Here is a 27,938-nt window from a genome sequence, read left to right on the forward strand (position 1 = left end):
TTTAACTGGTATGATGAATACCACATAAGGCTTTTTGTTTTGTTGGCATATTATAACCAAATGTCAGGACGGCTTGAGTCTTACATTTTAACACTTGGGAACCACCCTCTGGTGGCAGATCTGGTGACAGTTTGCTGCATGGTCCTCATACAGGGCGTAGATTTGAGAGGCTATTACAACCTGTCTCTGATGTGCAGGCTCCAAAGGCAGCAGCTACACACCGGAGGCAAAGTGTAAAAGTCACTCAGAACGACTCCCTGTACAAGCACCTTGTGGCAAAGTTAAGCCAAGGCTGATCTGAAGTTTGCTTATTCGAAGTAAGAAATAACATCCGTATCCTACGAATCAACTAAGTCTGAAAACCATCAAACAGGTCACTTCATTGGCAAAATGCAGGCTCAGATATCTCATGGATACTTCCCAAAATAGACTTTCTTATGAATACTGTTTAAAATATTCCGCTGGTTATAGCTAACACTGCTTGTGTAACTGTATAAAACACAAACAAAAAATAATTCTGAACATAAGAAAGGAAGTTGATCCCAACTTGTTTTAAGATTTTGTACACTAGTACCCAGTGTCTGAAATTAGCCAGGCACATTTTGCACCTGACTATCTGCCACTTGCGACCAAGTGAAGATGCCTGGGGGCCAGTATAGCGCCTGACATCTCCACCAACTGGAGGTGCATGCCTGGGGATCATTGGATCTGGACTGTTTTCACACACTAATACCACATCCTGTAGAATTCTATCCGTTATATTGTATCTGCACAAGCAGAATGAATTTCAGGAACCAAAATGCTTTTTCTGTGCAGCCTGAGCAGGACCAGTGAATGACGTTATAGTTGATTGTAGCTTGTCTTCACTTACCCCACCCACTGCCCTGCTCACAGTGTGATTGTCATAATTGTTATGGGGGTGTTTCTGTTCTGTTTTTGTGGTATAATTTAAGTTGCTGAGGCCTTCAGGTAACAAGTGACAAACAAGTCTAATAAATCATAATGATACCAATTAATACTAGTATTTCAAGGAGCTGGTTTTAAAGCCTAATACAGCTTGCATCTTATACAGGCATCTCCCAACAAAAATATACCCGGACCTTATGAGCTCTTTATCAGTTTGCTTACCTGCCTCTCCTCCCCAGGTTGTGCAAGTTTCTGGTTTCTTGAAATGGCCAACATCTCAATCAGTTCCCTGAAGCAAAGTTTCCACACAATGGAAAAAGTCAGTTGCAGTTTCTGAAAATTGAGTTACAGCCTTCACTCCTCCACAGTAAATAACAAGTCTAAGTAGAAAGATCCACAGAAACACTACAGTACCATGTCCATGCCACTTATTTTGGCAAAGTCATATCAAAAGTATAAATGAAACACTGCCATCTACAGGATGATAATCCTCGTAATGTTCGCTTCTTATGCAAAGCAAGTATATTAGAACTGTATCAGTTAGTAGCCTTTCAGAGTAAAAGAACTAGATCCATATTTCTTGACTAGAAAAATATGGGTTACCATAAGACCCAGTTTTCTAGGGTTTGCTTGGATCTCTTTGGGCTAATAACTGGCCTGAATTTCCAGCTTTCAATTTCCGGACTTGTTACATATTCGCTCTGTTACTCTGTATGTCTAAAAACTTGAAAAAAGAAAACAGCCTTCCTGAAAGTTTTGTGTGGAAAAAGCATCTGAAATACATTATGACTGCGTATAGTGCACAATTAACCTGTGCAATTTCAACTTTGCTGAAATTCTGTGCAGCTGAAAGCCTGCTCATTGAAACTGCACAGGTTAAATACAGTACACACAAGGTGTAGGTGTGGCAAAAACCTAATAGTAAATTGTCCCCTCCCCTTCTGGTGCAAGTCAACAGGGCTTCAGATGCTGAGGATTCACCATCCTCATCCTCTGTAGCCCCTGGTTTGGATCACTTATTTATTTACTTACAGCATTTACTCCATGTCCTTTAGTCAAAAATATGTCTCTTAAAATTTTCTGTTTGGGGTACATATTTCTACACCATTTCTCAATGGTCCTGATGTGGAGAAGGGGGACTGAGAATGGAGAACTGCCGCAATATCACAAAACAAGCTCTCCCCCAGGGCAAACTCTATACTCCTCTTTCCAAAGGCTCCTTCTAGGTGATAAACAAAAACCAACCTGTCCTTCATGCACTTATTCATATTTACTTAGAAGGAAGTTCCCACTGAACTCAGTGGGTGATGAACCTCGATGAAGATTACTTCTGAGCATGCATGCACAGACTTGGGTTGGCTGCTTTGGAGCCTTTCCATATGTGGATACTAAAAAAAAAGTGGATACTAAAAAGGAGTGGGGGTTAAACTATTTGTATATTTGGGGACCTTGAGACCATTCCTGCATTATCCTGGTCAATTTAATATAAAAACAACTTATTAATTTTATTTTTCTGTGCTAATAAACAATGAAATAAAAACTAACTATGCAGCAGTTGTTTACATTTGTCTATTTATAAATTTGCCTTCCAGGCAACCTCAGAGCGAACCAGGGTGCATGGCTGTTTCACAGCTGCCTTCAACTTAACATATAATAGTTTTATATGTTTAACTGGATTTTTAAAAAAAAATATATATTTTCCCCCTTCCCATGTTTTTGTTTAAACCTGTAAACCGCCTTGAGTCCCTGCCGGGGGAAATAATAAATAAATGAGTTCCTTTAAACCTGCAATAAAATCCTAATAATGATAATAAACAATAAATAACCGCTCCTTTAAGCCTGCGATGTAAATCCTGAGGGAGAACAGGAGCGTCGCCTTGGCTGACCGACGGTAAGACAGACAGGCGGGCGGGCGAAGCCGCCGCCGCCTGAGAGACGCTGCCCGCAGCTGACCTTCCCCTGGCGACCCACCTGGCGAGGAGCTCCAGGTCGTCCAGCGCAGCCAAGAGCCGCTCGCGGGTGCTGCTCCGCCCTCCGCCAGCCGCCGCCGCCATGGCCTCCGCCGAGCGTGCCGCAGACGAGGAGCAGCGAGCGACCGGAAGGAAGGGAGCAGAGGAGGAAGGCAGCTGGGCGGGGCGGCTGGGAGGCGGCGCCACCTGGCGGCCCCTCGGCGCAGCGCGGCTTCCCGGCCAGGCAAGCGCTCCGCCGGCAGGTTCCCGCTCCAAGCCCCCTTTTCTCCTCTGCCGGCGGAGCAAACCGGGGCTGCAGCCCCACGGAATCGGGGGGGGGGCGGGAGAGAAAGGGGGTCGCTGTTTTTCTGCGTCGCCCTGAGTTTCGCATTACTGCAACATTTTTATATGCAGCTGTTGTTGTTGTTTTGTAAAATTGGTAAAATTGGTAACTGCTTAATAATAATAATAATAAATTTTTATTTATACCCCGCTCTCCCCAGCCAAGACCAGGCTCAGGGCGGCTAACAACCAATAATAAAAACAAGTTGATTAAAAGACAATTTAAAAGATTAAGATACAATATTAAAACAATTAGGGAGCGATCTCATGGCAGGAGGAGAAAGGAAAAAGAAAAAGGGGGAGGGAATCAAACTGATTATGAGCCAAAGGCCAGGTGGAACAACTCTGTCTTACAGGCTCCGAGGAAAAAGATCAGATCCTGGTCTCATGAGGCAGAGCGTTCCACCAGGCCGGAGCCAGTGTTGAAAAGGCCCTGGCTCTGGTTGAGGCTAATCTGACTTCCTTATGGCACGGGACCTCGAGGGTGTTGCTATATATGGACCCTAAGGTCCTCTATGGGGCATACCAGGAGAGCCGATCCCGTAGGTGCTACGTGCACCATGCGTATATTTTTATATTACGGGTATGGAGCTGGAGTAACAAAAATGAATGGGCAGCAGTCACGGACGTAGCCAGGATTTATGTTGGGGAGGGCAAGTTTCATGTTGGGGGCAAACGGGGATCAAACCTGCAACCATAGCACCACCCTCTAACCAACTGGGATAGTAGCAGTATTTCATGTACCGTATATTTATTTATAACCTGTTTTTCCAGCTTACATATAAAAGTAGGGGAGGCGGGTAACAATCATAAAAAATACAGTTTGGTGCACAATTACAGGTACACTAAGATGTCTCATAGCGTACCTGTACTGCAAATAATCTCTTCTGATATATATCCCTTTATACAGAGTAATAATCTAACAAGACAACACATTTTGCATAGCCATTTTGCCATGATTCAGACCAAAGGAGGAGCACACATTAAATAAAATTTAATAAATAGTAATAAATCTATGGCCTTCAAAATGTGCTTGAAGGGGGTTCGGATTTTTTATGTATTTTGGGTTCTCATTTTGTATTTTTATGCTGTGAACCACCCTGTGATCTTCAGCTGAAGGGTAGTATACAAATTTAATAAATAACAATAATTAACAAAACCAGATGCCAGGATGCTTCTAGATGTCCTGCCTGCTGTTTGTGGAGAGATCATCCTGATTTGTTTGTGCAAAGTCAGGCACAGATACATCAAACAAGTGTGATCCCACACTTTCCAATGCATTTTCCTGTCACTTTCCTTATTGCAAAAGGTCTCATAATTTTGGGGAAATGGGTTTTTTGTTTTTTAAGCGTTCCAAAGCAGCTTTAATTATGCAGCCTCAATTTGCCAGCATGAGATTGAATCCCTCCTGAAAATAGCGACCCTCTGGAAGCGGTCCCAGCTTTGAGGCAATCCTGCGGCGAGGGGAAAAAGCAGCTGGAGATGTCAGGAAAGTGCGGCCTGGCTTTCTGCTGGCGCCGGTGTTGCAGGAGCCCTGCCGGATGAGGCCGGAGCCTCCCGCCAGATACCTGCGGGGAACCAGCGAGCAGACGGGGATCGGGAGCGTCGGCGGAGGGCGGAGCCTAGTGGCCCAGCAACAGCGCCGCCCCCCGCCCTGCATTCGCCGCCTCCTCTTGGAAAGCCGCCCCGTGGCAGGGAGTTCCGCAGGCTGACTAGGACTCGGCAGGCGGAGCGGCCCGCCGGACCCAGCGCGTCTGCGCCCCCGTCCGCCTGCCGCCGCGCACGCGCACTGCCGCCGAGGCAGTCCTGAGGGAGGAGGTGGATCATGGCCGCCTCCATGATGGGCGCCCGGGCGGCGGCGGCGGCGGCGGCGAAGCAGCTGCTGGGCTGGGGCTGCGCGGAGCGGAGCGCCGCTGCCAAGGTGAGCGGGGCCGGGCCTCCCCCTGCTGGCCGCGCCCGCGGAGGGAGGACGGCGCGAGGGGACGGGCAGGCAGAGGCGGGGGCAGCGAGGGAAGGTCACCGGGCGCCCCAGCGACAGGCCTCCGGGGCAGGGGACGCCGGGTGCGGGTCCCTGCACGGCCCCCGGGGGGAGAAGCCTCGGAAATGGCGAGGATCGGGACGGGCCTTGCCTGGAGAGGCGCCCGGCCCCGCGCAGGAACCGCGACTCGCCTCCGGGGACAGGGAAAGGAGGCTCCGTCAGAGAGGCTGCCAGCCAGGGCTGACATATTTGTAGAGGAAGAAAGCAGTTCACCGGTCTTCGCGTACCTGGGATTTCCTTTGCTTTCTTCGTGATCATGCTTCACCTTTAGAGCTTGTGTTTCTGAGGGCCTCACATAAAATAGTCAAATGATACTACTGTTTCTGTTGGAAGCATTTACTTCACACATCTCAGCCTCCCACCATCCTGCCTGTGTAATATTTATTTATTTAGAGCGTTTGCTCCCCGCTCCTCAGCCAAAAAGGCTCCTCGCATGGTTTTGTTGTTGTTGTTTAGTCGTTTAGTCGTGTCCGACTCTTCGTGACCCCCTGGACCAGAGCACGCCAGGCACTCCTGTCTCCCACTGCCTCCCGCAGTTTGGTCAAACTCATGCTGGTAACCTTGAAAACACTGTCCAACCATCTCGTCCTCTGTCGCCCCCTTCTCCTTGTGCCCTCCATCTTTCCCAACATCAGGGTCTTTTCCAGGGAGTCTTCTCTTCTCATGAGGTGGCCAAAGTACTGGAGCCTCAGCTTCAGGATCTGTCCTTCCAGTGAGCACTCAGGGCTGATTTCCTTAAGAATGGAGAGGTTTGATCTTCTTGCAGTCCATGGGACTCTCAAGAGTCTCCTCCAGCACCAGAATTCAAAAGCATAAATTCTTCGGCGATCAGCCTTCTTGATGGTCCAGCTCTCACAGTCAAAGAACAAGACAGTTCCTATCTGTAGACTTAATCTCAAAAAGCAAAAAGACACAAGAGAAAAGGATCGGCGAGGGAAGAGGAAATGCAGCAGAGAACTCAGGCACCAGTTTCTAAAGAGCTGCTCCCATCATGACCAGCTGGCCCAGTTCAAGCGGCAGGAGGTGCCCGAGGGAGCTGGGCCTCTAGCAAAGCGGGTGACACAAGCCCTGCTTCCTGCCTCTTCCGCTAAGGCAGCTGGGTGCCATAGCTGCCCCTGGGTGACAGCTGAGAGGAGACCTGCTGGGGCTGGGCTGTCACTCTCAGCTCTCCCACTGCTGTGGTGTGTCATGAGCTAGTACCTTGAGATGCTGTTCCTCCTGTTTGTAGCAACTTTGTGGAGGCTTTTTTCTTTCTCCATTTTGGCTTTATTTCAGTTTAATAAATATAGACACGGTGTAATATATCGTGTATTGTTCATCTGAGGTTTGTATTTACCTGTTTTAAAGATCTGTTAAGGAACAGATGATTGTTGTTATGTCCTGATATGTAAAACCACAGAATTCAAAGAGGTTGTACTTTCTTTTCTCCATGACTATACCTCTTGTGCAGGCTGTTGAGTAAGTGTTATGCAGATCTCAAGCAGTCAGTCCCTTAGTACAGTTCTGGGAAATTGGTAGACTGAAGTAAAATGTGTTAGCCTTGGTCACAAACTTTGAAGTATAATTTATGTTCTTAATATCAGAGTTGCTGTTTTCTATGTGGCTGTATCTTTTTATTAATTACAATACCTGTGTGGCTTTTGGTGGTTCTTTTTCCCCTTGATGAATTTTTTGCAATATAAACAGACCCAATACAATGGGACCTATGTAGTAAGCATATCATAAATATAGATTACATAGCTGCTGCTAAAAGCTGTAAATGAAAGTGGCAACCAAAATGTTTTCTTTGCCTGTGTGATTTCTTTCTGTTGTATTCTGATACCAGTCAGCGCATGGGTAACCAGCATGGTGCTATATAGATGTTGCTGGACTCCAGTTCCCAACAGTCCTGTCTGTGGGCCATGCTGGCTGGACTGTGGTGCCCAGGGCTGATGGGAGTTGGAGTCCAACAGGCTCTGGATGGCACCATGTTAGCCATCCCCAGTAATATGGAGTGGGAGCTCTTCAGGTGATTTGTTTTCCCACTGAATATATGCCATTTCATTAATAGGAATGGGGCTTATTATGTCTGTTCCTGTTTAGTGCTCATGGCTCTTTTCACACTGGTTCTCTTTGTGCCAATTCTTGGCCCACTTTAGCAGTGCAGGCTCAACCATGAACTCAACAATGCTGTTGGGCTTTAGTTGAAAATGTTGTGACCAGTGGTTTTTAAAAAAAAACTTTATTCACAATAGCCAACGGCCATAGCAACATAAAACAAGCAATATATACAATTAAAAAGACAACAATGGGTAAAAAGGGCAATCAAATGACCAAGATTATTGTTCAGATAGAGGCTCTTAATCTCATTGCACCCTCAATAAACCCAGCAACCTTTGCTGTTTGATCATTTAGATCTGATAAAAGAAAGAACAATATAGCTGCAGATTAGCGGCCTGGGATGGTAAGTAAGAGTAGGGTGATGATCTCATTCCTCAGATCTTTATAAAGGGGACAGGACAGTGTTCAAAATTAGCCAGGTGCCAGGCATATTTTGCACCTGATGATCAGCCACTTGTGACCAGGAGAAGCTGCCTGGGCACCAGGATGGTGCCTGACATCTCCACCATCTGGAGCTGCATGCCTGTGGATCATTGGATCTTGACAGTTTTCATAAACTAATACCACATCCTGTAGAATTCTATCCATTATATTTTATCTGCACAATCAGAATGAATTTCAGGAACCAAAATGCTTGAGCAGGAGCAGTGAACAATGTTATACAGTAGTTAATTGATGTAGCTTGTCTTCACTTACCCCACTGCCCTGCTCATAGTTGTGAAGAATAGACTTGCGTTATGAAACAGAGGCTGGAATAGGCTGATATATATGTGGACTGTCCCTGCATCAAGTGTCTTTTCTTTTTTAAGTTTTCAAAGTTCTTACCCTAACTCAAGATTGTCATCTGAACTAGCCATATGTTTAATGGAGTTGTCTTGCCCCCAAATGGCAACTAGACCTTATGTTTCGGTTTAAGGAGCCATTTAAGGAGTCCCTTACCTTTCCCGCCCTGACCTGGCCACAGTGATCCATGCGACGGTCATCTCCAGACTTGACTACTGTAATTCGCTCTACGTGGGGCTGCCCTTGAAGCTGTCCCAGAAACTCCAGTGGGTGCAGAATGCTGCAGCGAGGCTCCTCATGGGGTCTCTGCCATGGGAGCATATTCATCCAGTGCTTTTCCAGCTGCACTGGCTCCCGGTGGAGTACAGGGTCAGGTTTAAGGTGCTGGTTTTGACCTTTAAAGTCCTTCACGGCCTAGGACCCTCGTACCTGCGGGACCGCCTCTCCCGGTATGCACCACGGAGGACTTTAAGTTCCATAAATAGCAACACCCTAGAGGTCCCGGGCCCTAAGGAAGTCAGATTAGCCTCAACCAGAGTCAGGGCCTTTTCAACACTGGCTCCAGCCTGGTGGAACGCTCTGCCTCATGAGACCAGGGCCCTGCAGGATCTGATTTCTTTCCGCAGGGCCTGTAAGACAGAGTTGTTCTGCCTGGCCTTTGGCTTGGAGCCAATTTGATTCCTTCCCCCTCTTTCTTTTTTCTTTTACCTTTCTCCTCCTGTGATGAGGCTGCATTTTAATATTTTAATGTTTCAATATTTTAATGTATTTTAATCTTGTTTTTAAGTTGTATTCATTCAACTTGTTTTTATTATTGCTTGTTAGCCGCCTTGGCTGGGGAGGGCGGGGTATAAATAAAAATTATTATTATTATTATTATTATTATTATTATTATTATTATTTGGCACCTAGCTTATATATCTGGCTTTCTAACACTGGTTGTGACTTATTTAGACTCTAAAGCAGATAATCTGCCCCCAGGCACACAGTGACAGAAAAGAATGGCATTCTAAAACATATTCATAGAATCATAGAATTGGATGGGACCCCAAGTGTCATCTAGTCCAGCCCCCTACAAGGCAGGAATCTCGGCTAAGGCATCCATGACTGATGGCCATGCACCTTCTACTTAAAAACCTCCAATGAAAGAGAGTTCACAACCTCCCATGGGAGTCTGTTCCACTGTCAAACAGCTCTTACCGACAGAAAGTTTTTCCAGCTGTTTAGTTGGAATCTTTTCTTGTAACTTGAAGCCATTGGTTCGGGTCAGACCCTCCAGAGCAGGAGAAAACAAGCTGGCTCCATGTGACAGCCCCTGGGATATTTGAAGACAGCTATCATATCTTCTCTCAGTCTCCTCTCTTCCAGGCTAAGCATACCCAGCTCCTTCAACCATTCCTTATAAGGCTCGGTTTTCAGACTCTTGATCATCTTGGTTGCTCTCCTCTGCACACATTCCATCTTGTCAATATCCTTCTTAAATTGTAGTGTCCTGAATTGGTGGTCTGACCAAGGCAGAATAGAGCAGTACTATTACTTCCCTTGATCTTGTCACTAGACTTCTATTGAATGCAGCCTAGAATAGTATTAGATCGTTTTTTGCTGCTGCATTATACTGTTGACTCATGTTAAGCTTATTTCTGTCTTGTATATTCTAAAATATGATTTGCAATTACTTTAAGATTGTTAATGTCTCCTCAACATAATAAGCAGTACTGTGGTACCTCGGGTTCAGAACTTAATTCGTTCTGGAGGTCCATTCTTAACCTGAAACTGTTCTTAACTTGAAGCACGACTTTAGTTGCCACCGCACCACCACCGTGCAATTTCTGTTCTCATCCTGAAGCAAAGTTCTTAACCCGAGGTACCGTTTCTGGGTTAGCAGCGTCTGTAACCTGAAGCGTCTGTAACCCGAGGTACCACTGTATTGCTTTGCCATTTTTCTCTCTGTTTGATATATTTCATTATTATTCACATACCCCCCCATCCCCTTCATCTCAACCAGAGGGTGAAGCTGCTGTTTATCCCTTGGCTGTGTCACTGTAAAAAGATCGCGTTTTGGTTGTTTATATAGTAAAGTATGTAAACTGTAAACAAATGAAGACTTGTTAAACTGAAAGTCGTGTTCCTATTTTCCTAGGTATTCAGTGGAAGACAAGGTTTGTTTCCTAGCTATGTGTTCCAAGTGCAGCAACGAAGGAGCTTGTCGCTGCATGAATACTTAAGTATGGAACTATTAAAAGAAGCTGGCATTTCTGTTCCATATGGATTGGTTGCAAAGACGCCAGAGGAAGCTTACAACATTGCAAAAGAAATAGGTATAGAACTGAAGTCTATAGATGTAGTAAATGTTTTCTTTTTGTTGTTTTTCCCCAGGTAATGCTCCATGCACAAAGTTTTAGAGGCTTAGTAGGTAGTGGTAAAACTGCTTATATTTTTCAAATTCTTGCTTCTTTCTCAATTTCTGAGATCCTACAAAATCACTGTAGGAGAGAGAATACCATTCAGAGATTTGTCAACTGTGAAGTACTTAGATGTACTTTTTGACATTAGTTATGTTACTGACACTTTCCAAAACCCAATTGTATATACTACTAGTCATGCTAATTTATAGCCTGTTCTTCTGCTGCATTGCAAGGCTCCCTGAATTAAAAGAAAATAGCATTCTGTCCTCCTTGCTTTGGGGCTATCCCTTGTTCCCTCAGGTCAGGGCTTCCAGAGGCCTACTTGGGGATGCCACATCCTTCAAACACTGTAATATCCTCTACTTCTGATACCATGACCCAGGGTGAAATTATTCTTGTACTTCAGTACAAGAGTTTTGTTTAGGCCCAACATGCTGTCAAAGGCCCCTGTCTTGGCTACTGCAAAGAAGCTTTTCAATCTCTTTTCTAAAATCTAGATCTGCCTAGGTTAAAAAAACCTTCAAATAGTATTTGTACATTATTTAATTTGAAACAATTCTTGTCTACCCTCCTTCTATTCCAGGTACAAAGGACCTTGTTGTAAAGGCACAAGTTTTAGCTGGTGGTAGAGGGAAAGGAACCTTTGAAGGTGGCCTTAAAGGAGGAGTGAAAATAGTATTTTCGTAAGTTGAGCTTCTAATTAATTAACACAGAAAGCAAAAACATTAGTAGCCCAGGGGCATTTACTATGCATAACTATTTACTAGAATTGTTTCAGTATTTGTATTTTTAGAATGCTTGAAATATTACTTAAACTTCAGCAACTTCATTTTGGGACTTTTATTTTTTTTTGGTATAGTAGATTAGATAACATGGATCTTAGGGTGATCTAGTATTTTGTGAATACTATTTTTATCTTATTAGGGGACAGGTCACCCTACAACTATGAAAAAGAGGCCTGTTTGCCTTTAGAGTGGCAATTTTAAGAAGAAATGTTTGTGGGGATAATAAATTAAATTCTTTGGGGAAGCAAACTCTGACAGAATAATACTTTAATAATTATTTTAATTGTGTAATATATTTTATTCTGTTTAATGTATTTTATTCTGTTTAATGTGTTTTGTTTTGTTTTGTGATGGCTTTGGCTACACAAATAAATAATATTAAAAAATAATATTTATTTATTAGTCCAGAAGAAGCAAGAGAGATTTCCTCCAAAATGATTGGGAAAAAACTGTATACAAAGCAGACAGGAGAAAAGGGCAGAATATGCAATCAAGTGTTTATCTGTGAGCGCAGATATCCCAGGAGAGAGTACTATTTTGCAATAACCATGGAAAGATCATTTCAGGTGAGTAGTCTATTTTGAGGAGAAATGCTTTTTACGCCAGTACGTTTCCGAGCACAATTCAAAGCATTGGTACTGACCTTTAAAGCCCTAAACGGCCTCGGTCCAGTATATCTGAAGGAACGTCTCCACCCGCATTGTTCACCCCGGACAGTGAGATGCAGCGCCGAGGGCCTTCTGGCAGTTCCCTCCCTGCGAGAAGTCAAGTTACAGGGAACCAGGCACAGGGCCTTCTCGGTAGCGGCACCCGCCCTGTGGAACGCCCTCCCACCAGATGTCAAAGAGAACAACCACCAGACTTTTAGAAGACATCTGAAGGCAGCCCTATTTAGGGAAACTTTTAATGTTTGATGCATTACAGTATTTTAATATTTTGTTGGAAGCCGCCCAGAGTGGGCGGGGTATAAATAAATTAATAATAATAATAATAATAATAATAATAATAATTAATAATTATAGAGTTTAATGTTTTTGGTTGGGATAAAGACTTTTAAGCTGTCTTCAGAAGGATAGTTAGTAGAGCAAAACATGGATTATACAGTCAAACCTCTGTTCCTGAACAGCTCTGTTTTGGAACGTTTAGGCTCCCGAATGCCAAAAACCCAGAAGTCAGTGCTCTGGTTTTCGAATGTTTTTCAGAAGCTGAATGTCTGACGCGGCTTCCAATTGAGTGCAGGAAGCTCTTGTGATCAATCTGAAGTCGTGCCTCAGTTGTTGAACATTTAGGAAGCCGAAGGGGCTTCTGGTACGGTTTACGTTCGACAACCGAGGTTTAACTGTAGTACCCTAGTTCTCAATCTGGGCAAAATCTTTTGTTTTTGTTTTTCTAGTATGTATTAAAAAAACAACATTCTGCTATCAAACATTGTCAGTGTTATTTACTATAGTATGAAACAATTAGGTGCCTCATAGGACATATGAATTGTAAGGTGCTCAGGTGTTTGTTAATGTAAGGTTTTGATTAGATATCTGAGCATGTGAGTTTTTTAGAGGTTTTCCTTTTCTGCAGTAGCCTTTAGTAAATCCCCAAATAGCTTCTTACCTGTATAAGTTTAGTAAACAGGCGAGAGTCCTTTCAAGAGAAATACCATGCATGCGTCTGTGACAAGTTCTACAGCAGCCTTTTGGAGTCCTCTTGAGGACAGCAGCTGAAAAGGGCCTTTCCTAGAAAATACTGGGTGCATTTTAAACCATCATCTTTTCTTTTGTGCTTAACAAGAGTGTAAATAAGAGCACAGCTTTAGGGACATGAATAAGATTTTAAAATACTTAGACTTGAATACAGTTTTTCATTTTATAGCCTACCCTGGCAGAAATGGAGCCAGGCTGGATTATGAGTTGTAACAAATTTGGGGGGGCTAACTGGCTGTGGTAGTGGAGAGCAGGAGAGGGGTTCTTCTTTGGCTTGGATTAAAATCATTTTTGCATAAAATGAAAACTACAGAATCTGTTTCAAATTCTTATCTTACGCACTGCATGTTGGTACTAAACCTCCAATGTCTTTGGTTGTCTTCCAAGAATGAATTGATAAAAACATAAAATGCTTTAGGAGTTTCCCAAAGTGCTGATCACGACTAATTTCTTCTAAAAATATACTGATTCCTACTGGGGATAGTGGTGCCCACTTTTTTTAGTAGCTTGCTTCGCTGGCCAGTCGTGGGGGGGGGATATTAGATTTACGTTCTACTCTGCCTTTCTCTGAAAGTTCACAAGCACATAAATAAGAATTTCTCGCGCGAATGATATAACCACCTTTCCCAACCACATTCATTGGAATATTTTCAGACAGCTGGTTTTTAGAAGGTAGTTAAGATATGATAGCAAGAAAGACTCGAGTCTCCAGGACTGAATTAGGGGCCTGTAAATTTCCAGCTGTCACACCTATAGTTTTTTTATTGACTAATTGATAACCTTTACCTTTCAGTCAACCGGCACTCAAATAGCTGGTTGGCAACCAGGCTATCGTAAATGAGTTATTCTGTGTTTCTGGGTTTTTCTAGGCATATAACTGAACACTCAGTTTCTATGTAGTATCTAATGGTATATTTTTCATATTTAACCCACAAGTGTGTTACAAAATTACTTTAATATTTTGGGGATTGTAAAAAGACCTTGTTGAAAAGTCTTTCTCTTTTTAGGGTCCTGTACTCATTGGCAGTTCTCAGGGTGGTGTCAATATTGAAGATGTTGCTGCAGAGAATCCTGATGCCATAGCTAAGGAACCAGTTGACATTGTAGAAGGCATTCAAAAGGAGCAGGCCATCAGGGTACTGAAATATGCATTGTTTGTTCAGCGACAGCTTCTCTATAACCTGTACACATATGCTCTGTTTAACTAAAAGATATAACAATGGATCTTCAGATTCTTTAATGGTTTGGATTTAGAGTTGTGCAGAGAAAAACCCCGTGGGGTGAATGCAGCTGCGAGTAGAAATAGGTGAGGAGGATATTTTTGCTCATTCCTCCTCTACTCCCCCCACCTTGCTCCAGCAGCCTCCTGTGCCCCCAAACATTTGTTCCATAGAGTTTTCACCAGGCAAAAACATTCCTCTTCAACCAGCCCCTGGTTTTTATGATCTAGGACCTTTTAGAGGGGGTGAGATTTTTTAATGTGTTTTTGTTCTTCTTACCTGATTTTAATTTAAGTTGTTTTGGGTTGCCTGTGGCAAAAAGCAACTAATAAAACTAATAAAATAAAAAAAAACAATCTAGTCTGACTCCTTGCAGTGCAGGAATCTCAACTGAAGCATTGATGATATGCTAATCTTTTCTGTATTGTTCCAATTTTAGCATATATGCTGCTGGAGCAAGCACAACTAAAGCATCCATGACAGTTGGTCATCCAACTTCTGCTTAAAAGCTTCCTGTGAAAGAGAATCCACCAGTTTCCAAGGGAGTCCATTCCACTCTCAAACATCTTTTACTGTCAAAAAGTTCTTCCTGATGTTTAGTTGGAATCTCCTTTTGTAACACAAATCCATTTGTTCAGGTCCAACTCTGGAGCGGGAGGAAACAAGCTTGCTCCATCTTACATCTGACAGCCCTTTAGATAAATGAGGATGGCTGTCATATCTCCTCTCAGTCTCCTCTTTCCCAGGATAAACATCCCCAGCTTCCTGAGCCATTCCTTATAAGGCTTGATTTCCAGGCCCTTGGTCATCTTGGTTGCCCTCCTCTGCACATGGTCCGACTTGTCAGTATCCTTAAACTGTGGCACCCAGAACTGGACACAGGACTCCAGGTGGAGTCTAACCAAGGCCAAATAGAGCAGGACTATTATTTCCCTTGAAAAAGCAAGACAACAGCAGCCATATAGTACAGTACAGTACAGTAATGGTATTATGTTAATTATATTCCCTGCCTTTTCTCCTGACAGAAACTCAGGGTGGTGTTAGTGTTAATTCTATCAATGTTTATTTTATGTTTTATTTTTTTAAATGATTGGGTTTCCTATGTTTTTGTGGTTCTTATTCTTCTCTGTAAGCCAGCTTGAGTCCCTGTCAGGGAGAAAGGTTGGGCATAAATAGATATATTATAATCAACAACAACAACAACAACAGATTAACCTGCACCAGGAGTGGGTCTAATTCTACCTGTGGATGATTCCATCTTGCCCACAGAACCTCTCGGCCTTGGCTTTGCTCCGTCCACCGTGTTGACTTCAGGGAGAAGCTTTTTTCCCCTTGTGGCTAGCAGGGAAATACAGCTAATTGTAGGAATGGAGACCCAGTCTTGGTGGAGGGGCAGGAGGGTTCTTTATAACTCTTTGCTCCCTACTATGGTTCAAATCACCCCACCCCCCACAATCCCTGCAGTCTGTCTTCCTGTTTGCTTCAATAGGAACATTTTATTCCAATAGCAATAGCAGACTTAGAGTCTGAGGAATGCTTGTGTCTGGATCTTTGTAGCTGGGGGAAAAGTTAAAGCCCTCCCTCCATTCCTTGATGCCATAATCTAGATCTGAATCTTCCACCTCCCCAAAAGAGTTAGTGAATGGATGAACAGAGGATGGTTGTGTGTAGGTGAGAGAGCTAGCAGAGTGGCTCACTTGGGGAGGGGGATGTTTCCCCATCTCTGGCTTATATGTAAGAATGAAATGTGCTCATTCTTTCTGAGTTTTCTTGTTTTTCATTTACCATAAAGGTTCCTTCTGTGTTTTTGTTTTCCAATTCCAGCTGGCCAAGAAAATGGGGTTTCCTGCTAATTTGGTAAACGAAGCAGCTGATAATATGATTAAGATTTACAACCTCTTCATTAAATTTGATGCCACTATGGTAGAAATTAACCCCATGGTTGAAGATTCTACAGGGATTGGTAAAGTACTTTCTCTTGGAATTGTTTCACTTTGAAAACTTAATTGTGGAATTTATTAACTTAATTACAGAATAGGATATCTGAGTTTTTGCTCATGTTTTATTAAGAGGATTTAAAAACAAAAAAAACGCCCAACTAGATTTACCTGTTTAAGATGTGTTTGGGCATTGTCCAAACGCGATCTTATGCCTTAAATAGCTCTACAAACTGCAGCGAGAAGACATTTTTAGGACTCTCAGTTACATGTACCGTGACAAGATTCAGGAATTTGGTCAGTGTATCCCTTAAATGTGCTCAATCTGATTCCTTTCTCTCTCTTTTTTGGGGGGGCGGGCGGGTGGCTCTTCCGAGTTAAATCAGTTTGCCTTTCCCATTTGTACCCTTTGTGCAGGAGCCTCTTCTATGCACACCATTTTCTCTGACTTTCTTGTGTATGTTCTTGGCTTTGGGAAGAAATATCGTAACTTTGATGGTCTATACATGTAGCAGGATGAGGTGAAAGAGTGTAGTGCAGCACTTCAGGTTCCAGATGGGGGAATGCCACTCCTGAATTTGACTGCTGTAAAAAGTTCCCTGCATGTACAAAACCAGCATAGCAGGCAGGAAACATATTATTACACATCAGAGAGCATGCAAGGCTTGTTTTCTGCTTTCAGGGAATTTGCATGTTATGGGACATTTAGAAATACAATATCTTCTTCATGTTAAACTGGCTCAGGACTCTGCTACCTTAATCTGCACTGTGTTTAGACTAGCCCACATAGATAACTTGGGAAGTTACTGTTCTTAGCATTAAGGGGTCTAAACACAACTTGTTTGTTTTTCCAAGTGATGTGTATGGACGCAAAGATAAATTTTGATAGCAATTCGGCTTATCGTCAGCAGAAAATATTCGGCCTGCAGGACTGGACCCAGGAAGACCAGCGAGACAGAGATGCAGCCAAAGCAGATCTCAATTATATAGGATTAGATGGAAGCATCGGATGTCTTGGTATGTTGGGCACGGTGAATGCTGAATATGGGAACTAAAGATGCAGCAATGCCTGCAATAGTTACTGTTTTCTTTTTCTGCCCCTCTTTCAGTGAATGGAGCTGGTCTTGCAATGGCCACTATGGATATAATTAAACTTCACGGAGGTACCCCAGCAAATTTTCTTGATGTTGGAGGTGGTGCTACAGTGCAACAAGTAACAGAGGCCTTTAAACTGATTACATCAGATAAAAAGGTAAGAACACAGTTGCTGTTTAGAGTTCTCTGTTTAACCTGATGTTTAGTTAATCAAGTATTGCTGCTGGTCAGAAATGCAGGTTACTGTTTCTCCTATGAGCAGGCATCTTCTTTCAAGGAACAACCTGACCTCTAAGCACAGTCCTGTGCTAGTTCCGTTGATGAAATCTATAGTGTAAGTTAAAACTGCATGGTAACTTGAGCTTTAAAAAACTTTAGTATTTTTTTCAGGTTTCATTAATTTGGACTTTAGGTGGAAATAAGACTTAGCTGAAACCGTGTGTGTGTGTGTGTGTGTGTGTGTGTGTGTGTGTGTGTATCTATATATATTATAGATATCTATATATATACCTTCCACGGGAAGGAAGCTATCTTCTACAGGGATTAAATCACCATCTAACTCACGCCTCCCCTCTTGTCTGTTCACCATTCCCATCTAGATTCATATCTCATTCAAATTCCTACTCTTAGGGATTTGAGGCACACTGCCTGATCTCATTGGCTGTAGTAGCAGGTGGTAGAAGCTAGCCAGGGATATAGGAACCTCTCCTTGAGCTAGAGGGTAAATTAACTCAAACTGTGGGTTAAACCACAGAGCCTAGGACTTGCCGATCAGAAGGTCAGCGGTTCAAATCCCTGTGACAGGGTGAGCTCCCATTGCTCGGTCCCTGCTCCTGCCAACCTAGCAGCTCGAAAGTACATCAAAGTGCAAGTAGATAAATAGGTAGCGCTCCTGCGGGAAGGTAAACGGCGTTTCCGTGCGCTGCTCTGGTTTGCCAGAAGCGGTTTAGTCATGCTGGCCACATGACCTGGAAGCTGTACACCGGCTCCCTTGGCCAATAAAGCGAGATGAGCGCCGCAACCCCAGAGTCGGCCACGACTGGACCTAATGGTCCGGGGTCCCGTTACCTTTACTTTACCAAATAGATATGCAGCTAAAAAGGCAGCAATGGTGTGTGCCAATGATTGTCGCATGTGCAGCTGCTGCCTGTTGGACAGAAGTGATGGACAGAAGTGATGGATGTGTGCTTGGTGCAACGAGCTCCTGCCCCTTAGGGAATGAGTTAGAGGAAAAAGCAGTAAGAGGTGGCATGATAGAGGTGTTTGGAATTTGCCATAGTCTGGAGAAAGTTGATAGAGAAAAAAACTTTTTCTCCCTCTCTCATAATACTTGACTGAGGGACATTCAGTGAAACTGAATGCTGGAAGATTCAGAACAGATATAAGTAAGTGCTTTACACAGTGCATAGTTAAACTATGAAATTTGCTCCCACAAGAGATAGTGGTGGGCAGAAATTTCAGCGGCTTTAAAATGAGGACTAGACAAATTTATGGCTGTCAATGGCAGTAGGCTGACAAACAGAGGAGAATGCCATCATGTCCAAACACCATGCAGTTGCCTGAAAACAGGCAATTGAATTGCACCCTCTCTCTTTAAAACCCTTTAAAACATCTTTGGGATACGAAAACTGTAATGAGAGCCCTCCCTCCCTCTCCATCTGCTGGCGAAGATCTACCATCTGAAAATCTGTGAATACCACTTTGTTGAGGAGATAATACCCACAAAGGAGGAGTGGCAGATGAAATTAGTGGAATATGCAGAATTAGCAAGCTCAACCAGCGAAATTAGAGAGCAAGAAGAGAAAATTTTAAAAGAGGAATTGAAGCCATTTCTAGACTACCTTAAAAGCCATTGTAAAAACTTTAGAACTTTAATCAGTTTGGAGTAAGCTCAGCAGTTAAAGTTTATAATGAGAATAATTTGAATGTTTAAATAGTTAGTAAAAATAGAATATGCAGCAGGAATTGGAAATTTAGGGAGCCATGGATGGGAAGTTGATGGAATAGAATTATGGATTGATGTAATGTATCTATCCCCCCCCCTTTTCCTTCCTTTTTATTCTTCAGTGCTGTATTTTGTACTCTTATAAATTCATAATTTTTTTTTAAAAAAACACTTTCTGTTGCTGGAAAAACAGAAAGTAAATGAATTGTTAAACTATCTAAAGCAAAGCGAAAGCTTGATTTATGGTGGACAAGAGAGATTATAGAAATTCCGTTATCTTTTTTTTTTTTTGCTTTCTGCCACCTAAAGAATTTGAGAAATTGAAAGTGGAGTAATTATCACTAGCCATGAGAAAAAGAATTTGTTTTGAGATAACAGTTGCAGCTGCAGAATGTCAATACTTTGGTTTTTAATGAAATTATGTTGAGGTGAATTAAGTGGCTAATAATTACCAAAACATTAAAAGCTTCCAACATTGTAAAAGTACTTTTGGATCAACTAGTGACTGTTGGTATTGTTCAGCAGTTGATAGCTGGACAAAAAACGATTAGATCAATGTTTGATGACGATAAAGAAAATGAGCCAGATGGTGATGCAAAAAAAAAAGGAGCCAGAGGAATATGAGGTAGAAAATGGAAAGGGAGAATACACAGAGGCCCCAGATCAAATTGATGAAAAGTTGGGAGGACTGGATCAAAAGGACTGCCAACTGTTGCCTGATGCCGTAAATCACACGAGACTTGATGGCACTTAACTTTTATTGCTTAACACCCAGAGAGTCAGCACACACACACACACACACACACACACAAACACACACACACTTCAGAGGAGCTAGGTTTCCACCCCACCCACCCCCGTTCTTGAGCTGTGAAAGGGGGAGGGCCCAGAACAGAGCTCTCTTGCACAGTCCCTATCAGAGTCTGTGCCCACATCAGAGTCCCCTTCACCCCCAATCTCTGGCTCCAATGCTTCCCTGCTGGTTCCCTTTGTCAGTGGCTCCTCCCTGTCCCACCAGTCTGAATCACTGCACAGCTGCCTTGGTTTAAGGTGGGTAAAAGTAAGTAAAAACCCTGACTGTCCCGTTGGGCTGGGTCTCTCATGACGGCTCCCTCCTAAAAACTGCTGCCTCTGTGTATTTTTCTAATGCAAGCTATATTTCCAAAACCCAGTGTTATGAACTGCATTAGTTTCAAACAACTTAGTCTCTTGTATGTTTGGACATGTGGCGATGCCTGCCAAGCATGGTTGCCTAAAACTATAAATTCAAAGGTATTAAGAAAAACATATTACCAATTATATGCTCTTTTGCAGCCACATAATTGCATAATGTCTACAAATTAGCAAACTATTCAACGATCTTCCTTTTGCAGAACTGGCATTATTTTTTTTAATCAAAAGACGGAATGAATCTGTGCTCCATTATGTTTACAGTTCTATGTACTTTTTTACACAGGTGCAAGCTATTCTGGTGAATATTTTTGGAGGCATTATGCGATGTGATGTGATCTCACAGGGAATAATTATGGCAGTAAAAGATTTGGAGATTAAAATACCTATTGTTGTACGGTTACAAGGTGAGCATTTTACAATAAAAGAATCATAGGATTGTAGAGTTGGAAGGGATCCCAAAGGTCATCCAGTCCAACCTCCAGCAATGCAGGAATCTCAATCTCGGCTCTGCCGCTCAGCTAGTCGCAAACCATGTGACTGCAAATCTCAACTTGGTTGCTAGGTGGCACTCTTGAGTCACATAAAGCCACTGGTGATGGGTTAATTTCGAATGCTGCTTCTGCATGCTTTGCAGTACAGAATATAGAAAAGCAGAGTCTGTAACATAATGAGTAATCTTTTACAGCTTCTCTTAAATCTGTACCTTTTTTAATTGTATGTTGTTGTTTAGTCGTTTAGTCGTGTCCGCCTCTTCGTGACCCCCTAGACCAGAGCACGCCAGGCACTCCTGTCTTCCACTACCTCCCACAGTTTGGTCAAACTCATGCTGGTAGCTTCAAGAACACTGTCCAACAATCTCATCCTCTGTCGTCCCCTTCTCCTTGTGCCAACATCAGGGTCTTTCCCTTCTCTTTCCCAACATCAGGGTCTTTTCCAGGGAGTCTTCTCTTCTCATGAGGTGGCCAAAGTATTGGAGCCTCAGCTTCAGGATCTGTCCTTCCAGTGAGCACTCAGGGCTGGTTTCCTTAAGAATGGAGAGGTTTGATCTTCTTGCAGTCCATGGGACTCTCAAGAGTCTCCTCCAGCACCAGAATTCAAAAGCATCAAATTCTTATTTCCCTTTTACTGTTGAAGTTAGACATTCATTGACATACCACAAGCTTATATTTTCCTCCTATATATGAAGATATATCAGCCAGTGATGCTAAAAATATAGACTCAAGCACTGGGGGTTCATTAATAGAATCATAGGATTGTGGAGTTGGAAGAGACACTAAACCAGCCCCCTGAAATGCAGGAATCTCAACTGAAGCATCCATGACAGATGCTTAAAAATGTCCAAGGAAGGAGAGTCCACAACCTCCTGAGGGAGTCCTTTCTGCTATCTAACAGCTCTTGGTATCAGAAAGTTCTTCCTGATGTTTAGTTGGAATCTCCTTTCTTGTAACTTGAATCCATCGGTTTGGGTCCTCCCCTCCACAGCAGGAGAAAACTAGCCTGTTGCCTCTTCCATGTAACAGTCCGTCAGATATTGCCTCTTACATCACCTCTCAGTCTCATTTCCAGGCTAAACATACCCAGCTCCTTCAACCATTCCTCATAAGGCTTGGTTTCTTGACTCTTGGTCATCTTGGTTGCTTGTCAACATCCTTCTTAAATTGTGGGGCCCAAAATTGGACAAAGTATTCCACCTGTGATCAGACCAAGGTGGAATAGAGTGGTACTATGACTTCCTTTGATCTGGATACTTCTGCTGATGTAGCCTAAAATAGCATTAGCTTTTTTGTGTGTTGCTGCATCACACTGTTGACTCATGTCAAGCTAACTAAGACCCCCTAGATCCTTTTCACATATACTACTAGCAAGCCAAGTGTCCCCCATCTTATATTTGTGCATCTGGTTCTTCCTGCCTAAGTGCAGAACCTTACATTTGTCCATACTGAAATTATTTTTGTTAGTTTGGGCCCAGCTCTCCAATCTGTTAAGATTATCTTGAATCCCGATTCTTCTGTGCCATTAGCTACTCTCAGTTTGGGGTCATCTGCAAATGTGATTAGCATACCCTCAATTCCTTCATCCAAGTCAATTCCTTCATTCCTTCATCCATTGAATGACTTGAACAACGGGCCCAGGACAGAACCCTGTGGCATCCCACTAGTCCATAGTACTAAATTACTCTTGCTGCTAAGTATTGCACAACTGTGTTTCTGCGCCTTTTGGGATTTCTAGCTTGTGGGTTTAATGTCCTCTTTGACATATAGAGTGACACCACTTCCAGTACAATCTTGCCTGTTATTCCTATAGAAATTGGATCTAGGGGTGACCATGCCCTCTGGGGGATACAAATTACTTGCTTCCTTGCAAGAATATGAGGGACTTTGTCAAAAGCCTTACTGAAATCAAGATATACTATGCTCATAGCATTCCCCTGATTCACCTAGCTTGTCACTCTATGCAACCATACTGGTTTCCTTAGATCCCACTCACTTTCTTGTTGGAATTGTCTGCATTTGGGCCTTCATTATTTCACCTTTAAGAAACTCCTATCTGTCTTGGACTCCCTTCTCTTTGAGTATTTCTGACCATGAGATCTCACCCAGTAGCTCCTTAAGCTTGATGAAATTGTCCTTGTTAAAGTCCATTGATTATCATAGCACACTCAGCTTCCCCGTGTCTCTGTATCATGAAAACCAGGAGGACATGATCACTTTCTCCCAGGTTTCCCAGTACTTCCAATTTGTCAATCAGTTCCTAGCTGTTATTGAGGACCAGGTCCAAGATAGATGATCCCCTTGATGCTTTTCCACCTTCTAGGAAATGCACAGAGTATGGGAAACAAGCAAGACAAATTGAAGCTTTTAATAAAGGAAGGCAAATATAACCTGGTGGGCAATAATAATAATAAATTTATTATTTATACCCCGCACATCTGGCTGGGTTTCAGCAAGGCAATGGAGGAATTTGTTGGACCTTACATTCTAGGCTGAGTTCCAACAGATATTGGGGTAGCTGAAGTTTCTCCTGACTACTGTATCTCTCCTTTTTGAATGTTTGGTAATCTGCTCTAGGAAGGCATCTTCTAAGTCTTGCTTGGCAGACTATACCAGACCCCCACAGTAAGGTCACTGTTGTTTCTCACACAATTTTTACCCATATATTATCAATCTGCTTTCCATGCTCCAGGTCATAGATTTCTTCACAGGTATCCTCTATAATGTTCCTCCTCCTCCCTTCCTGTTTGGTCTATTCCTTTTGAACAGGTTATACTCCTCAATTCCTACATTCCAGTCTCATCCCACCAGGTTTCAATAATTCAGTAACTTTTAGAAGACATCTGAAGGCAGCCCTGTTTAGGGAAGCTTTTAATATTTGATGAATCATTGTATTTTAATATTCTGCTGGAAGCCGCCCAGAGTGGCTGGGGAAACCCAGCCAGATGGGCGGGGTATAAATAATAAATTTATTATTATTATTGCCCACCAGGTTATATTTGCCTTCCTTTATTAAAAGCTTCAATTTGTCTTGCTTGTTTCCCATACTCTGTGCATTTGTTTAGATACAACTGAAACCATGTGTTGTTCCCTCCAGCTGCTTCCTTCTTGTAGCTTCTTGCCCTTTAGCAGGTTTCTGAAATGCCATCTTATTTTCTGTGCATAAATGCAGCTATTATTCAAAATACCAGGCATTCTTCTGTCATTTGTAATGTTGTCTCCCTCCCCCTTGGAGATCTAGTTTAAAACTCTCCTGGTCAGGAGAGTTGCTGAATTCAAATTATCTCAATGACTGGTTTCCAGATGTCACCAATATTTAGTAAGGTTTGAAGTGGTAGCAGGGGGTGAAGGGGACTGGCAGGGGTGTGGCAGAAATTGATAGATTCCTGAATACTCTGGAGAATTTTCCAGTGGAAAAAGCGGATGATCCTTCCAAAGTTCCTTTGTAATGGAGAGATGAGGCAGGCAGTGCCTGATCACTCCTGAGCGTTCTTTCCAGCATTGCAGTACCTGATTACGGTAACTCCTTGGCATTCTAGAGAGCTATGTGCTATGAAGAAGCTGGACAAAAACTGGAACATAAGCGGCACAAATCTCCCTCTGAAGTTAGCGGAGCAGAGGTTGGTGCATATACAATTGCCTACCATGTGGCAGTAAGGGCACCCAAAACTGACAAAGCTTTTGCCTCTTGGACAACTGGACTCCCACTCTAGCCTTAAAATATATTGTCATATGATTTTGAAAAAGATTGGTTGTAAGGAAAGAGAAGCATTGTAGCTACTTCAGTCAAGGCCACACTGTCTGTTGTACTAATTACTATGTCCTGTGTTTGGATAACATTGACAGAAATAACCTGTGAATCCTGAAATATAAAATCTTAACTATGTAGGTACACGAGTTGATGATGCTAAAGCTTTAATAACAGCCAGTGGTCTGAAAATACTTGCCTGTGATGACTTGGATGAAGCTGCTAAAATGGTGAGCTAAAATTTATTTGTATAAATTCTTGCTGTAACATATTTTTGATAGGCATTAACTTACCTAAACATGATGAAATGGCACTCTTAAGCTTTCAGTGTTATAGGATTCTTCACATACTGCAATATACCGCAAAATGTACGAAGGCACAATCAGGTGGCTGTAAGAATCTAGTCCTGTTAAGGCTCTCAGTATGATCACACAATTCTAAGTCGGGCCGTCTGGCTTCACCACATCCCTGCTCTATGCCTGCTGCTCACCATGTTGGAGGGCAAACATCTGCAGCAGGGAGCCTTCTGTGCTTGCGGAGGCTCCCTGTGCAAGTTAAACCACTGAGTAAACCAGGGGTCTAAATTGTGCAGGGAGCCCCCACAGGCACAGAAAACTCCCCGCTGCAGGTCATAGAATCATATAACTGTAGAGTTGAAAGGGACCACAAGGGTCATGTAGTCCAACCCCTGCAATGCAGGAATCTTTTTTGCCCAACGTGAGGCTCAAACCCACAACCCTGCGATTAGTAGTGTTTGACTTCTCAACCCATGGAGGGCAGCTTCTGTCTACATCTGTTCATAATCAATATACTTATAACTAGACTCCTATCTTATTCAGGATAAGAGACCATGCATATAGCTGTACATGTTTTGAAAGAATGCGCATATAATTATGTAAACTGATGATAGTAACTTAATGGAACTCTGTGAAGCAAGTGCTTGAGGCACAACCCTTTTTTGCCCTGAACAGTGTCTGAGGAGGAGTTTGTTAGGTGGCTCTGAGGGAAAGTTGGAGATCACAGGTAGAGTGAATAGACAGCTTAGAGAGAGAAGTGGATGAGAGAATTACAGCCTTCCTTCCTACCTGCTACAGTGGTAAAGCCTTGGCACACCCCTGGCTGGTCACCTTGGCAGGTAATGGAGCACTTGATGCCACAGCCCCATGGATCTCCTTCTTTGCACACCTTGATGGCGCGGATGCTGGACTCGTTCTGGCCATATCTCTGTGCCAGTGCAGACAGTCATGCTGCCTCTCAAGCAGTCCAGCACAGCCAGTTTCTCTTGCACTGTGGGAACTCATTCTGCTTTTTAGCTTTCCCACCTTGAGGAAGAAGCTGTCTTGTGTTGGGGGCCATGCACTCAGACTGAACCTCTGCTTGCTTTCAGACCACCTTCCCCTCGCTCTCAGATCACCTTCACTTGCTCTTCATGCTCCCATGTCCTGTGCACACCCAGCCAAGGAGGACAAATGGACAGTAGTTTAATTTTTTATTGACAAAAGCACGCACTTACAGCAGCTCCCAAGGTGCCCAGAATCCACACGCATGCTTCTGGCGACGATGTGGCCGGCATTACTTTCCCAGGTTCAGGCCTGGCAGAGCAGTTCCAAAGGGACCACATTTGGCCCCTGGGCCTAAGGTTCTTCATCCTTCTATAGTGGTACCTTGGGTTACATACGCTTCAGCTTAGACTCCGCTAACCCAGAAATATCACCTCGGGTTAAGAACTTTGCTTCAGGATGAGAACAGAAATCGTGCTCCGGCAGTGTGGCGGCAGCAGGAGGCCCCATTAGCTAAAGTGGTGCTTCAGGTTAAGAACAGTTTCAGGTTAAGAACAGGCCTCCGGAACGAATTAAGTATGTAACCAGAGGTACCACTGTATTAAGCAGTCAGATGACTTCATCTTTCAGTGCATTAGCCTGATATGACTTCCTTTCTGAGGTTTTGTTACACTCTGTAAGCTATTTCTTCCATCTGACTTAGCTGTAACATTTTGCAGTTATTCATACTGTTAATCACCCAAATTACTTTTCATTTGTTGTCATTTCACCTGTACTTGTTGAAGATTTTTAATATCTTACGGAAACAAAATATCTCAAGGTGATTTTTGTTTTGTCTTTTAGGTTGTGAAACTCTCTGAAATAGTCACCTTAGCAAAGCAAGCTCAAGTGGATGTTAAGTTTCAGTTACCAATTTGATCAGACATGTAATGGTTCATGTTCCCCAAACCCTTCTTGTGTTCAGCTTTCTAAAATACTGTTCTATTATTTCTTACTCCTTTTATGTGTGTGAAGATTTTACTTGCTTGATAGGCAAGCTTGTATCACCTTCCTGTTAATATTCAAAGTGTTTGCTGTAATAAATAAAAGTTAAATACTTAGTTGCAGTCTCTCCTTCAGTTACAGCTACAGAAACAGATGTTCTTCATATGGGGAAATACATGCTTGAGGCTGAAAATGTGTGTTCCCAATAGAAAACCAAAAAGTCCATAGCTTGCGATGATCTCAATGATAAACTTAACAGTTAGGCTTAGTAACATATTGTTGGCACTTGTCTCAGGAGACAATGGAGTGCCCCTCCAGGGGTGAAGTCAGACTGCTGCATTAGCACTTCATTGCCCAGAAGTATCTACTGGGCAACTTTAAGAGAAACAATTCATGTAGCACAGAATACTATGGTAATACAGATGAATGTGTTGAGGTATTCTGTATATGCAGTATATCAAATATATTTATATTCTGCAGTACAGTGAATGAACTAGAGCATACTGCTCACTATTTATGAACAGTGCATTTTTACAGCCTGTGCTTTCTAAAGCAAAAACTCTTTGAACGTTGTAATTTAATCACTATGAAAGTACTGTCTTCATGATTTTCTGGTACTTAATTTAAAATATCATGTAGATTTGTATACGAACTAATAAATGCTTGTTTCTTTTAGTACTGGGCAGACATAGTATTCTTTAGAGTAGCAAATAAAATTTATTCAAAGAGCTGAGCATTGTTCTCCTTCACATATTTATATTTAAATGAAATCATTGTTAAATATTACCGTGAAATGCGTTACTAAAATCAGTGGGGATCTGAATGTTACAATCTTAGCACTTACATAGTGCCTTAGAGTGTACAAAACGTTCAGCATGTGTTATCTCTAATAGTTGTGCCACAAAAACTTATCTACAGCAAAATGGGAATGAATGTTATGTTAATAGATACACTTCCTTTTTATAGAAAACTTCTTTTGGAATATACGTTTAACAAGCTGCGTACAACTGGGAAGCAGGGCCAGATTTGTAACTAGGATAAATAAAGAATTGGAAACTCTTCA

General features: G+C 42.7%; 2 protein-coding genes across 2 annotated transcripts in view; one reads left to right on the forward strand and one right to left on the reverse strand.

Annotated features, from left to right (window-relative positions):
• The window catches only part of MED4 (mediator complex subunit 4), a 9,132-nt gene extending 6,125 nt beyond the window's left edge, over positions 1-3,007 (reverse strand). Inside the window, exons 1-2 of the mRNA XM_053363728.1 lie at positions 2,878-3,007; positions 1,129-1,195 (exon numbers count right to left, since the gene is read on the reverse strand). Of these exons, the coding sequence (XP_053219703.1) occupies positions 1,129-1,195; positions 2,878-2,960 (150 nt within the window). The 5' untranslated portion in view covers positions 2,961-3,007. The remainder of the gene's footprint in view (positions 1-1,128; positions 1,196-2,877) is intronic.
• Positions 3,008-4,985: 1,978 nt separating this feature from the next.
• SUCLA2 (succinate-CoA ligase ADP-forming subunit beta) lies at positions 4,986-27,938 on the forward strand. The gene is made up of 11 exons (XM_053363754.1): positions 4,986-5,118; positions 10,259-10,436; positions 11,107-11,206; positions 11,712-11,874; positions 14,010-14,138; positions 16,047-16,185; positions 17,015-17,176; positions 17,269-17,411; positions 20,656-20,776; positions 24,753-24,841; positions 26,735-27,938. The coding sequence occupies exons 1-11, from the start codon at positions 5,023-5,025 to the stop codon at positions 26,807-26,809; spliced, it is 1,395 nt and encodes a 464-aa protein (XP_053219729.1). The 5' UTR covers positions 4,986-5,022; the 3' UTR covers positions 26,810-27,938.

This window comes from Podarcis raffonei, chromosome 1 (genome assembly GCF_027172205.1).
Source record: "Podarcis raffonei isolate rPodRaf1 chromosome 1, rPodRaf1.pri, whole genome shotgun sequence".
In the NCBI taxonomy this organism is placed as follows: domain Eukaryota; kingdom Metazoa; phylum Chordata; class Lepidosauria; order Squamata; family Lacertidae; genus Podarcis; species Podarcis raffonei.